The sequence below is a fragment of the Aspergillus terreus genome, genomic scaffold (genome assembly GCF_000149615.1).
Source record: "Aspergillus terreus NIH2624 scaffold_3 genomic scaffold, whole genome shotgun sequence".
In the NCBI taxonomy this organism is placed as follows: domain Eukaryota; kingdom Fungi; phylum Ascomycota; class Eurotiomycetes; order Eurotiales; family Aspergillaceae; genus Aspergillus; species Aspergillus terreus.
Window position 1 is genome coordinate 516885 of NT_165926.1, and position 13278 is coordinate 530162.

General features: G+C 52.2%; 5 protein-coding genes across 5 annotated transcripts; 3 read left to right on the forward strand and 2 right to left on the reverse strand.

Annotated features, from left to right (window-relative positions):
• Positions 1–1327: 1327 nt before the first annotated feature.
• Positions 1328–4242, forward strand: ATEG_02073 (putative C6 transcription factor (NirA); the record flags this gene model as incomplete). Its single annotated transcript, XM_001211251.1, has 5 exons — positions 1328–1456; positions 1551–1605; positions 1659–2613; positions 2721–3035; positions 3096–4242. The coding sequence occupies 5 exons, from the start codon at positions 1328–1330 to the stop codon at positions 4240–4242; spliced, it is 2601 nt and encodes an 866-aa protein (XP_001211251.1).
• Positions 4243–4435: 193 nt separating this feature from the next.
• Positions 4436–5932, reverse strand: ATEG_02074 (serine/threonine-protein phosphatase PP-X isozyme 1; the record flags this gene model as incomplete). The annotated part of the gene is made up of 3 exons (XM_001211252.1): positions 4436–4452; positions 4519–4579; positions 4817–5932. The coding sequence occupies 3 exons, from the start codon at positions 5930–5932 to the stop codon at positions 4436–4438; spliced, it is 1194 nt and encodes a 397-aa protein (XP_001211252.1).
• A 1755-nt stretch (positions 5933–7687) lies between these two features.
• alg3 (dolichyl-P-Man:Man(5)GlcNAc(2)-PP-dolichol alpha-1,3-mannosyltransferase) lies at positions 7688–8401 on the forward strand (the record flags this gene model as incomplete). The annotated part of the gene is made up of 2 exons (XM_001211253.1): positions 7688–7808; positions 7872–8401. The coding sequence occupies 2 exons, from the start codon at positions 7688–7690 to the stop codon at positions 8399–8401; spliced, it is 651 nt and encodes a 216-aa protein (XP_001211253.1).
• Positions 8402–9204: 803 nt separating this feature from the next.
• On the reverse strand, positions 9205–9669 carry ATEG_02076 (putative eukaryotic translation initiation factor eIF1a-like protein; the record flags this gene model as incomplete). Its single annotated transcript, XM_001211254.1, has 2 exons — positions 9205–9304; positions 9359–9669. The coding sequence occupies 2 exons, from the start codon at positions 9667–9669 to the stop codon at positions 9205–9207; spliced, it is 411 nt and encodes a 136-aa protein (XP_001211254.1).
• A 758-nt stretch (positions 9670–10427) lies between these two features.
• ATEG_02077 (putative MFS efflux transporter) lies at positions 10428–11897 on the forward strand (the record flags this gene model as incomplete). The annotated part of the gene is made up of 1 exon (XM_001211255.1): positions 10428–11897. The coding sequence occupies one exon, from the start codon at positions 10428–10430 to the stop codon at positions 11895–11897; it is 1470 nt and encodes a 489-aa protein (XP_001211255.1).
• Between the last annotated feature and the right edge of the window lie 1381 nt (positions 11898–13278).

Genomic DNA, 13278 nt, shown 5'->3' on the forward strand with positions numbered 1-13278 from the left:
TGGTACCTGCAGCTCATCGACAAGTTCTGAAAAGGTTATCCCAGTTCTGTCCCGGAGTATACTACAAAGAGACGGGAGAGGTATTCTATTGATCCTGTGATTTGGATAACATTGCACTATTCAGTAATTGTTGGCGTCTACGAGATATATGTATATAGACAGCCACAATAGCGGGAGTAAGAATGATCTACGGAGGGGCCGATGCTCTGTTCATTAGTGCTCGGTACTGAATAGCTAAGTACTACTAGTACTACCGGATGGTTCCAAAATTGAGGACCTCCCTCAGAAGGATCGAAAAAGCAACGTTAGAACAGGTCGATTAATGTCGGAAGTGGCGGTTAAATGGATTCCGCCTGTCATTCCAGACTCCAGACGCAAGGAAGGTCTGACAGAAGTACAGTAGATATTGATCACGACCGTCCGTCCGGTGAACGGTTCATATCACTCCGAGATAGCCTGTGAGAGCAGTGTTGGTTCTTATGAAGTCAACACTTCATATGCAATGATACTAATATAATGTATCATTCCAGAGAGAAACTACAGAATAGAAGAATATATAATCCACAGAAGAAGTCACTCGATATGATGTCGACATCTGCATCTAGAACTAGACAATGACCTCACGCGTTAGTCAGCCATTGCCGCTTATCGGGGACCGCAGATTCGCTTCGATGGCAGCATCGCCAATCAACCAACCATCCTCCGTTCTGGCGCCGTAAAGGGGGTCGCATCTTATCGTCCTCGAGTCTTCACTGCAGACTTTCTGCTCCTTCTACTCCCTCCGAATGACTCTCCTTATCACCACCCACTAGGAAGTCAGCGCCTCATCCCGTTCGCAGTGCCTGTCCCCGAATGATTACTCTCTTCCCCGCTCCCCATCAACGGCTATTTCGCCTCCACTTTGCGGGTCATTGTCGTCCCTGGAGCTGATCCGTGTGATCTCTCGCTTCGATCTTATGGAGTAGATTGGTTCGCGATCGGTGAGTCTCTCTGGCTGTCTGTCCCGGCTGTGACAATTGGGTCTATCGCCATTCGTCGGATCGCGCTTCGCGCCCACCGGATCGCCGAGCTCCCCAAGCACCTCGCCTAACTTTGCGCCCACGTCTCTAATGTGTTTACTCGAATCTCAGACTCGCTAGCTCCTTCATCTACATGCACCGCATATCGTGATTTGCATCCTCTTGCATCCTCGCCTCCCGTTCCAGCATTGGCAAATCCCCTGACCTGCAATCTCCCCATTGAGCAAAGCTCCGAGCGTCCCCCTCTTGATAAGCATGCTTCTTTCTGATTTCATGCTTTCTCTTTGCCCTACTGAGTGGACTTGACAATGGAGGACTCCGCGGAGAAGCTCTTCGACATGAACCAGGAACATCTCTCAAAAAGTCCTCGAGGGAAAGCATCGACCAGGACGCAAACAATGAATGCTGACCCCGGTCCCACATCTAAAAGACGCTGTGTGAGCACCGCGTGCATCGCCTGTCGTCGAAGAAAGTCAAAGGTAACATCTCTGGCTCGAAGTTCTATCCACGTTTTACTAACTGGCTATCCAGTGTGACGGGAATCTACCAAGTTGCGCTGCCTGTTCTTCGGTCTACCACACAACCTGTACGTCACATTTCACTACGTTCGTCATCACAGGATAGCTAACATGTTCCTAGGCGTCTATGACCCGAACTCAGACCACCGCCGGAAAGGAGTATATAAGAAGGATACAGACACCTTACGAACTAAGAACACAACCTTGTTGACTTTAATACAAGCGCTTCTCAACTATGAAGAAGACGACGCTTTCGAGTTGGTCCGGCAGATCCGATCCTGCGATAGTCTGGAGGAGGTCGCCCAGTCGATCATGGGAGAAGGGAAAGGTTCTACCAACTCGACCGCGGATATCATGTCTAGCACCGAAGGTGGTGCCGAGACAGACCAATTTGAATCTGAGCTCGCCGGGAAAATGGGCGAGCTAATGCTCGATGGCTCCCGCAAATTCATTGGTGGCACCTCCAACCTCATCTTTCTGCCACCGGGATCGGAGTTGAATGAATTCAACCCAGCAGAAAGCAACCATAATATGGACGAGGCCAGTGACCGTTCCATCACACGATGGACACGAGTAACAGATGACGATCAACTGATAAGCCACCTCATGACCATGTACTTCACCTGGCATTATCCCTTCTTTACCACCCTGTCCAAGGATCTCTTTTACCGTGACTACGTCCGAGGCGTGCCCACTCAATACTGCTCATCATTGCTGGTCAACGCCATGCTAGCCTTAGGATGTCATTTCAGTTCATGGGATGGGGCCAGAGAAGACCCCAGTAACTCCGCCACCGCTGGCAACCATTTCTTCAAGGAGGCGAGAAGGCTCGTTCTTGAGAACGATGAGCACTTGAACGCTAAACTCTGCACCGTCCAAGCCCTCGCCCTGATGTCCGTCAGGGAAGCCGGATGCGGTCGCGAAGGCAAGGGCTGGGTGTACAGTGGCATGAGCTTCCGCATGGCCTTGGACCTGGGGCTCAACGTGGACTCCACCACTCTCGGAACACGCAATCTAGAGGAAGAGGAGGTCGACGCCCGGCGAGTTACCTTCTGGGGGTGTTTCCTGTTTGACAAGTTAGTCATCCTTAGACTCTGGAAAGAAGTGCAGCTCATCTGACTTGATACAGGTGCTGGTCAAACTATCTCGGTCGGCAGCCTCAACTTCCAACTGCTAATATCAGCGTGCCAAAGATCGATGTGTTGCCTAATGAAGAGGCTGAACTGTGGTCCCCTTACACAGATACTGGGGTAACCCGGGAGAACACACAAGCATCACGAACTCGAACGGTTGCTCTACAGCTCTCCAAGTTGTGTGAAATCAGTGGCGATCTGATCATGTATTTCTATGATCCGACGCCCAAAGAGAAGCCTGTTTCGAAACAAGCGGAATTAAAGCGACTGAGTGAGATACATACGAGACTGGAAGCTTGGAAGCGAGATCTGCCCAAGGAACTAGAACCAAAGGAAGGTCAACTTCCTCCCGCCCTTCTCATGCAGTGAGTGGAACGCCGACCATCGCGATTCTCTGGAATGACGACCTAACTGCTTCCTTCTAGCATGTTCTACCAGCTCCTATTCATTCACTTGTACCGACCTTTCCTGAAATACACCAAAACGAACACGCCTCTCCCGCACCATGTTTCGCCCCGTAAGTTGTGTACGCAAGCCGCTTCCAGTATCTCGAAATACCTCCGCGTGTATAAACGCACGTATGGTTTCAAACAGATCTGCAATGTTGTGGTTTATATGGCGCACACTGCCTGCACCATCCATCTTCTCAACCTGCCAGAAAAGAACGCCCAGAGGGACGTGGTTCATTGCCTGCGACACTTGGATGAAATGGGCGAAAGCTGGCTTTGCGCCCGCCGAACGCTCCGTATTCTGGACATATCTGCAACCAAATGGCAGGTTGATCTGCCCAGCGAAGCTGTCGCCATTTTCGAGCAGACCCACACGAAATGGGGCTCTTGGGGATCGTGGGATCTGTCAGCATCCCCAGCCTCGACCGAGTCCTCCCCACCGGGAGTGATTCAACATTCGGCCCCGATGCCGAGCACCCTTTCCTCCCCTGCGAGAGTCCTGCCGCCGGTTGAGCAGGGGCTCCCTCTGGAGGCTCCTTCGGGCCCGGGCAGACCCATGGGCACTCAGTATCCCGCAGGAGTGTCCGTCCCAGCTCCGGTTGCGTCTCACGCCGCATCGCGCTCTCTCAGCGCCCAGCTGATGCACAACGAGACTCAGCTCCCAGAGCCAACCTACCTAAGACCCGTGTCTCACGCATACAACGCCCTGGGTCCAGTCCCAATCACCCAATACGACGCATGGTATAACCCCAACGAACGACAAGCTCCCGTAGCTTCCAGTCAGGCGCTGAGTCCCAGCACCACTTCCTCTCCAATGACTGGGTTCCACACGCCCGAGAACCTAGTAGAAGAGAGTCAGGGCTGGTGGTCTCGCGACCCGACCGCGCTGAATATTGGGGCGGCAAACTGGGGACCCGGATGGGACGCGGGGATCCCCGGTGCCTCGTACGAGAATAATATTCCCACCATGGGGCAATCCTCGGGCTCCACCACTTCCCGCTCACTGCAAAATGTCAGGCCGCCGGTTGTTACGTCTGGTATGTTGCAGCCGGGGCAGACTTTGGAGCCGAATGCGACGTATAACAATAACATGCTGTTTCCTGGCAATTTTGAACGACAATAACGCTCAGATTAACATCGTTTCGGGAGTGTCATGTATATTGCATTGATCTCATGATGAATTGACATGACTATAATGACTGGACGGTCTTTTGGACATCATACCTCATCATTCTTTTATTGGCTATTTTTGTGTCTATGTGGGTAGGAAAGAAAAATGGGTATCTCTGCTACATTTTGTGTATTCATACGACTGACTATGTGGGCTGGGTCTCTGTGTTTTCAGTTTAGTATATACTTATCTCCGCTTATATTGAATGAAAGTAGATATTAGACATACGTTGCACTGGGTCAGAACTGTAGATAGAGTCTAGTAAAATTTTCTTATCATGAATGATTCGCTTGTTTAAGAGTGTCATTAATCAACACCTAGCACAACAGAAGATGCCCAAAACTGGCTGCCAAACAGATGGTCGTGAATTACACCACATAACTGCAAGACTAATCTTGCAAAGGCCGGCCTATATAAGAATGGAAATAGGACAGATGAGAAGCAAAAATGCATCAGTGGTATCACTACAGCATTAGTCGCGTTAGCCGTCTACTTATTAACAATTGATAACCAGGAGCATACTCACCAGGAAATAATCAGCAACAGGTTTCTTCGCCGGCATACCCCTTGTGTCCTGCGCCGCAGCCTCAAACACCCGGTACCGTCTGCCAGGGCTTCGGACGCCCGGCCTGTCGGCGGTTAATACACCGTTGCTCCGTCCGTAGTCTCCATTGCTTCGGGCGACGGTCCCGCCACCGCTGGCATCCTCGCCCAGCTCCAAGATGGCGGCCACGTTCCCGCACCGGTAGCAGTAGTTGGGGGCTGACCAGACCGTGACGATCCCGCCGTCAAACATCTCCTTGTAGCCCTCCATAACGAGCTGATGGGCACGTGCAATCAGCGACAGATCGTTTTTGTAGTTGAATTGCTTGACGATGTCCCCGCCAAAGAGGAACCCTGCGCCACGCGGACTCAAGCCCCAGCCGTCGATGTCGTCTGGGTCCGACCATAGCAGATCGCACATGGCACCTTCATGCGGCACCTCCTGTTTCCGGTCGATCAGGCGAATCTTATCAACGGTGTCAATCAGCGGGGACAGACCACCGTGAACGCACAGGACGGCTCCTGTCCTGCTTGCTGAGCTGCCGGCCCCATCCCCTGACGCACCGGTGCCGGGCGCGCCGGACCTCCCGGGCGCCTGGCCCGGGGTCGCGGAGATGTCCCGGGGAGGTGAGATGTTGCCGGAACCGGCCGATGAGGTTATTGACGATGATGCACGCTGGCGGTAGGTGCTCATTGTCACTTCGCCTCTAGAGTTAAGGACTTCGATCTCCAGTTCGGAATCGTCCATCGGCATGGAAGACTGGGTCGCATCGCTCAAGAGCGGGCCGGTGGGTTCAAGTTCGGAGCTTGCGCCAAGGACAAGGGCCCCGAGCGCCAGGTAGTCGAAGACTTCGCAACAGTATCGCCACACGTTGGCACTTCCATATTTTCGAATACACTCGTCGTAGAAGCCGTAAACGGTCGTGATTTGACGCGATTCGTGGTTGCCGCGGATGAGCGTGATGCGATCGGGGTAGCGGACTTTGAGGCAGAGAAGGAGAAGGAACGACTCCAGGGAATAGAATCCGCGATCGACAAAATCACCCATGAACAGATAATTGGTGTCCGGGACATCTCCTCCGACACGGAAGAGCTCCATCAGGTCGTGGAATTGGCCGTGGATATCACCGCATATTGTGATGGGAGCATCCACGCAGACGACGTTCCCTTCCTCGATGAGGATCTCTCTGGCTTTATAGCATAGTTCTCGGACTTGTGTTTCGGGTATCAAGCGGCAGGCGCGTAATTGCGCGATCGCTCTGAGCGGAGAGAAGAGTCAGTCGTGATAGCGGAGACACGTGTGCGGGCTGTGATTCTGGCATTACCTGTCTAGATCGCTCATCGCGCCGGGTAGGATGTGAAAGAAGATGAATAGCTAGGTGTTGGAAAGAAGCAGAATTGGTGGGTCCTGCTGAGTCGCGTGAAAGAATGGGTAGGAGGGGAGAGGGGAGAGGACAATTGATCTCGATCGCGCCTGGGAGATCCAGGAGAGAGGAAAACGAAAGACGGCTAGGTGTATTGGTAAAGGGCGAACATTTTCCTCGAGAGGTGCAAAACCTGGAGGTACCAGGAAGAGACGGAAGTTGGTGAGGGGGAAGTTGGATGAGGGAGAGGAGATGGAGATGGAGATGGAGAGAGTTTCCTCCGCTGCCGCCAGGTCAGGTTCAGGTTTGGCGCCCCCGATAAGATTAGATCTTGATCGCCAAGCCCCCTCCGAATTCTTCCCACCGCCGGCTGACCTCGTTGTTCTGCTTCCAACTCCGCGTGCGATGATGGCCTAGAGTGCTGCGCTGGTGGCCGCGCACTTCTTTATTCTCCTGATTTCTCTCCTATGAGCATATCATCAGTCGCTACAAGGTACCAATTCCTTTTGCATTATATTCTCACACTCGATCCCTCTGGCCCTTGCTCACCCGTCACCTTCCGCCAGCGGGAGACGTCCAATGTCCATCACTTAACACCAACCGACCCCTTCTCCTTCTCAGTCCATCGTACATCATACGCAACAATGCCGCCACATCTACATCCTCGGTCGCGGTCGACCTCCTCGCTTTTCGCCGGCACCCTCCTCGCTTCGCTTCTGGTTGTCGGCATCCCGCACCTGTTCCCCTGTCCCGCTCCACGGCGGACATTAGCCGATTCCCAGATGATTATCACGGAAGACGGTCAACAGATACAGCGAATTCGGCGAAGAAGAAGAAAGGATGCAGACACTCCCAACACGGAGGGGGACGCGCTTCCCCAGATACCCCAAGCGACCGACGAAGAAGTGTCGACGTTTCTGCAATTGGAAGCGGAAGCCGAGAGAATCGCTCATACAGGGAGAGAATGTCCCGTTCCAAAGCCAAGAGGCGTGCTGGGCGAGCTGTTAGGCTTCTCTGGGAAGGATTCTCCGCCGCACCAACCCCAGCAGCTACGATCAGGAATATCCCCCCAAGAAAGCTCATAAAACAGGCTCTGGAAATAAAGAGTGCTGCATGGGATCAGATCTGATTTAATGAAGCAAGCTTTGGGGGGTTCTTTGTATAATTGATTTCTTTGCTACGGATTGGATGCAGGTGGAGGAAAGTTTGTGTCATCAGCAGGGCATGTACAAGCCCAATGCTGGCAATATACCCATGTACAGATAGTGTAACACCAGTCATATGCGGTGATGGCTATATAGACAAAATCAGAGGTGACTCGCAGCAATTGAGATCGTTCAACGTAATGCGCGTGAGAGGATGAGGTCGTCTTCGTGTGGACGCTAAGCCGGAATCGGTCAAATGCCATTGGCTGGCGGGCCTGAGGCCACATCAGTTGCATCAACGCTCACTTTATCCATATCTCAACACTTCTAGTCATCATCGCCACGATGGATATTAAGAGCCGGATATGGGATTTCTGTGAGCACCCTAGGCATACAAAATGGATCGCCCCAATCTTGGTCCTGGGAGATGCCTTTCTCTGTGCCCTGATCATCTGGAAGATCCCCTGTAAGTCCACCCGCGTTCTGCAATACATTCCGAGTAACTAATCATGGGGCCCGGGGTCTACAGATACTGAGATCGACTGGACGACTTATATGCAGCAGATCTCTTTGTATCTGTCTGGCGAGCGTGATTATACCGCCATCAAAGGCTCCACAGGGCCTCTGGTATATCCGGCCGCGCATGTGTACAGCTACGCAGGACTGTATCACCTGACTGATAGTGGCCGGGACATCCTGCTCGGCCAGATCCTGTTCGCCATCCTCTATCTTGCGACATTGGCGGTGGTGATTGCTTGTTATAGGCAATCCGGAGCTCCTCCGTATCTCCTTCCGTTGCTCGTCTTGTCCAAACGACTGCACAGTGTTTACGTTCTCCGTCTTTTCAACGATGGCCTTGCAGCATTTGCCATGTGGGCTGCGATCCTGCTGTTCCAAAACCGAAAATGGAACGCCGGTGTTATTGTGTGGTCTACCGGAGTCGCAATTAAAATGACGCTCTTGCTTCTTGCCCCGGCGATTGTAGTCATCACCGTGCTAAGCCTATCCTTGCTGCCGAGCATTCGCCTTGGGATATTAGCAGTACTAGTGCAGGTATAGGCCGTCTGATTACCCTAATAAATGGCAAACATCATCGCTGACAAGTCTAGGTCCTACTGGCAATACCGTTTTTGAAGACAAACCCCGTTGGATATGTCTCCCGGGCATTCGAGCTTACCAGACAGTTCATGTTCAAGTGGACAGTCAATTGGAGATTTGTGGGAGAAGAGGTGTTCCTATCTAAGCGGTTTTCTCTCGGGTTGCTAGCGTTGCACATTTCCCTTCTCGGGGTGTTCGTTGCCACGGGTTGGTTGAAGCCATCAGGGTCCAACCTGGCGGACTTTCTCCAGAATATCGTTCGAGGGCGTCATCGCCGCGTGGCGCTCTCCAAAACGTTCACCATGACTGCATTATTAACATCCCTAGCCATCGGGCTACTCTGCGCAAGGTCCCTTCACTACCAATTCTTCGCCTATCTCTCTTGGGCAACCCCCTTCCTCCTGTGGCGTGCAGGATTTCATCCCATCCTCATTTATGCACTCTGGGCGTTGCAGGAGTGGGCTTGGAACGTGTATCCCAGCACCAATCAGAGTTCCTTGGTCGTTGTCTTCTCGCTCTGTGCGCAGGTCTTCGGCATCCTCGCCAATGGTCCAGATGCATATGAGAACAAGCGGGCCAAACACGGCGGAAAACAACACATCCAATGAGAGTGGCCTGTCACCCTCTCCGCAGATAGATCTTGGTAGCACGATAACAAAAAATGGTGATAGACATGCGCTGAAATGCATCATATCCAGTCCACTTGTAAGACCCGCCTGTGGCAGTGGCCGCTCCAAACCATTAAAACAAGCTTGAAGAAGGTATCACGCATCTGACTCGTCTGAGGGAGGCATCTTTCCAACGTTGGAATCAGACTCATCATCGGATGAGACCACTGCGGCCTGCTTGACAAACTCCTTCGGCCTGTACTGTCGTTAGCAGTCTATCGTCAAAGCCGAAGGGAAACACATAACGCACCAGAACGGGGCTTTCCGCCATGCTTTCTCGTCGCGGACAATGTTCACGATTTCGCCGGCGAGCTTATTGTCCCGGTCTGGAAGGGTGTTGGTATCAATCACGACGTAGGAACCACGCTTCATCCAGATGGTGGAACGGAAGCGAGACGGGAGTTCCACCAGGACGGATTCTTTCGAGGGCAGTTCGACAACATAGTTGTTGCTTCCAGCAGCCTTGATCACCCGGGCAATCTGCTGTCCCTGCTGCAGCTCATCCGGGGGGAAGAGGGTCTCTTCCGCTGTAGCCAGCACTTTGCGCCGTGGAGGTCCCATAATTCAATGGATGTGGGATGGATGACAGTTGACGTGACAATGGGAGTATTATTATGTGTCTATTGTCTCCTGTTCTAAAATCCGTAGCTGCAGTACTGGAATGTCGAAAAATGGATGGTTGTGGTAGGCAGGTTGTGGTGTGGAGCGGAAAAAGAATTTTACATACTCCGTACTGTATGTACTGGCCCGTCCCTCAGGCATGAAAAGCGGTGTATCGCCAGACTTCCCTCGATGATTGTTGATTATTTCCGTCCTTTGCTTGGTCGGTTTATCCCGTCTGTCCGATCCTGCATATGCACGCGATGGGTTTACGATCGGACTTCGATCGGGCTGGATCAGCTGCAGCAGTCTGGGCATGAAATTCACATGAAATGTTGGATCAAACAGGGTCCCAACCTTGAATTGCCATGGGGTATTTCTCCGATCCGCATTGAGGGTGGCTTTTAGGCTGTTCGTTCCTATGCAGCAGTAGTAGTGGGATACCTCTATCAGACCTGAGTTCTCTGATATGGCAAGATTTTACTACCTAGATCGGTACTGTCTCTGTCTTCGAGGCCCGATTCACTGCGATTGGACTACGGAATCCATTTTCCTACAGTCGCTGCGGTTCTCAATGTCCTGCGATGGGGCTTAGAAATCTGGCTTAGAAATCGAAAAAGCCTAGTAGAAATCCCCGGCGATTTAATACTGTCGGACTTCAGCTCGCATCGCCTTCTGTAAGTTTCATCTCACTGCTTATGTGCAGTTTCCCCGACATCATGTCCGCGTCGACTTTCGGGGCTCTGGTCCAACTGGAGAGCCCGCCTGCAATCACCAACCCTGCAGCCGCAGTGCGCAAGGATAAGCAAGGCATTGCGCGCACGCTTTCCGATTACGAACTTGAAGGCATCCATCCACATGCGGAGGCGTCCAGGCCTCCCACCGGAACACATACTCCCTTGACGCCCGGTGCATTCAACGGTGGTCCGCACACCCCGGTGAACCAGGAAACGGTAGACGCCATTCCAGCGCAGCCAAGCTTATCCCAGACCAAGTGGCGTGTGCTAAGTGCTTGTCTGATGAATCTTGGGAATGGTTTGAATGATAGTGCCCCCGGAGCGTTGATTCCTTACATTGAAAAGGACTACGGGATTGGCTATGCGATCGTATCTCTCATCTTCGTGACTAACGCTTTGGGTTTCATCCTGGCGGCTCCTTGCACCCATGCGCTAGAGGCGAAGCTCGGCCGATCCAGAGCTTATGCCTTGTCCATGGGCTTGCTCGCGACCGGATATGTGGTCATCATTTGCAAGCCACCGTTCCCCGCAATTGTCGCCAGTTTCTTCCCTCTGGGCTTTGGCATGGCGCTGAACCTGGCCCTTAACAATGTATTTTGCGCCAATCTGGTCAACGGCACCGCCGCATTGGGCTTTCTGCATGGCAGCTACGGGATCGGGGGCATTATGGGCCCGCTCTTAGCAACGGCCATGGCGTCGAATGGTATCCGATGGTCCCTCTACTACTGCATCAATCTCTCCATCTCGGTCATCAACCTCGCAATTGGTGCATGGACGTTTCGCGGGTATGAGAAGGACCTGCCCGCACAGTTACTCCATGCACTCCAGCAGACAGCCTCCCGGCAAGACTACCGGGCTCCTAACAAGAAGCAGCTGCTCAAGCAAGCCGTCAAAAACAAGACCACGTTGCTGGGCGCACTGTTCATCTTTGCCTACCAGGGTGCGGAGGTGTCCGTCTCCGGATGGGTGGTCTCGTTTCTGATCAGCTATCGGAACGGCGACCCGTCGCGGGTCGGGTACGTGAGCGCCGGCTTTTGGGCCGGCATCACCGTGGGGCGATTCGTGCTGTCGCATCCTGCCCACCTCCTCGGCGAGAAGTTCGCCGTCGTGATCCTGGTCGTCGGGTCCGCGGCGTTTCAGCTCATGACCTGGCTGATCCCCAACGTGGTTGGGGACGCCGTCGCCGTGGCGGTCGTCGGCCTCCTGCTCGGGCCCGTGTACCCGTGTGCCACGACGGTGTTCACGAAGCTGCTCCCTCGCGCGGTGCAGGTGTCGAGTTTGAGTTTTATCAGCGCAATGGGGTCTAGCGGGGGTGCGGTCTCGCCTTTTTTCACGGGTTTGCTCGCTCAGAAGGTGGGGACGTTCGTGCTGCATCCGATCTGCATTGGACTGTATGGCGTAATGCTGATGGGGTGGGCCTGTCTGCCCAAGATCTCGAAGAGGTCGGAATAAAAAGAAAAAAACGTGGTTGGTGGTATCTGGGCTTCCGGCCAGGCTGAGACACCCGTAAGGCTCGGAATTTAGTATATTTTACCTCAATCAACCCTAGACCGCAGACTATCAAATTAGGGAGATTAGATATTTAAGCTTGATACCCAGGAGTACGTATCGTCGAGGCTTACTACGACGATTTCCCATCGTTTGTATTGAGAAATTGCCACGCGACATAATGGACTCATCGCAGGGGATGATATGTATCCGGCAAGGGGGAGTACTGATGCTGATAGAGATCAGGTGTATATATATTAGGACTTTGACTGCATCGCTTGTGTGGAGGGCTAGGGTCGTAGATCATTGCGCATAGGGATACAGAGTTGATGTAGACGGTGTGACCATGTGTCAGCAGGCGATGGATGAGTCTTTGTGCATGGGGGAGTGTCTGTGCTATGTACTTTGTGTCTGTACTATGTACTTTAAGGGCAAAGAAAGCACCCACTCCTTTACTTTTCTATGGGGATGATCGCAAAAAGAAGTATGTCTTGGGCGTAGAGGATTCTACAGATCCTAACGCTTTCTATGTTATCAACGTTGATCATATTCTCTGGAAATAAATAATTTGACAGATGAATACAAGACAGGCGATAGGTATCTACTATGTAGTTAGGTAGCAGCACATCACTCTTGGAGAGAATGTGACTTTGTCCATGTAGGGGTCCATAGGGCTGTGAAGTTCCGAAGTATACCGATGGTGCATGTTGTGTGCCACTTCACTCATGATGCGTAGACAATATACAGTGAAATGCCAATCTAGAGACAGGATCCTAGAAGTGACATGACGATTGCATAATACTGGGGTTTCTTTAAGGCCACACGTCCCAGTGTCAGCTCCGAGTTGCCATGCCAAAGGGATGGAATGGATTCTTTCTCTTCACCACAACGCCAGTCTGTCCACGACTACGACTGTCTTTCCTTCCTCCAAGACCAGAACCAAGGTCTGTTGTGGCTATCATTGAAAGCCATTCACTCACTTATCCTCTATCTATCCTCTATTCACTGTAACCGCCTCATTCACAGGTATATCATCCTCCCTCTGCTGTTTGGGATCGATATCGACCACCCTTTCTAGCTCAAAACCTCTCAATCCCTGGATTTCGGAAGTCAATTATCTGAGACTTGCGACCTGTTACGACGTGTCTATCCAAAATCCTTGTTTTAGGTCATCTCTGGCCGACAGACAAGGCCAGAAGATATCCTTCTTGTGCAGGCGGTAAAGCGTCTCCGGGCGAAAACAAAAACCCCTAAAATAAACTTCTGCTTTTCGTACTTTGTTTGTGTCTCTAAGCGAGACTCTTTTTTCTCCCTTAGGAAATAATACAAACAAAGACGAAAGAAG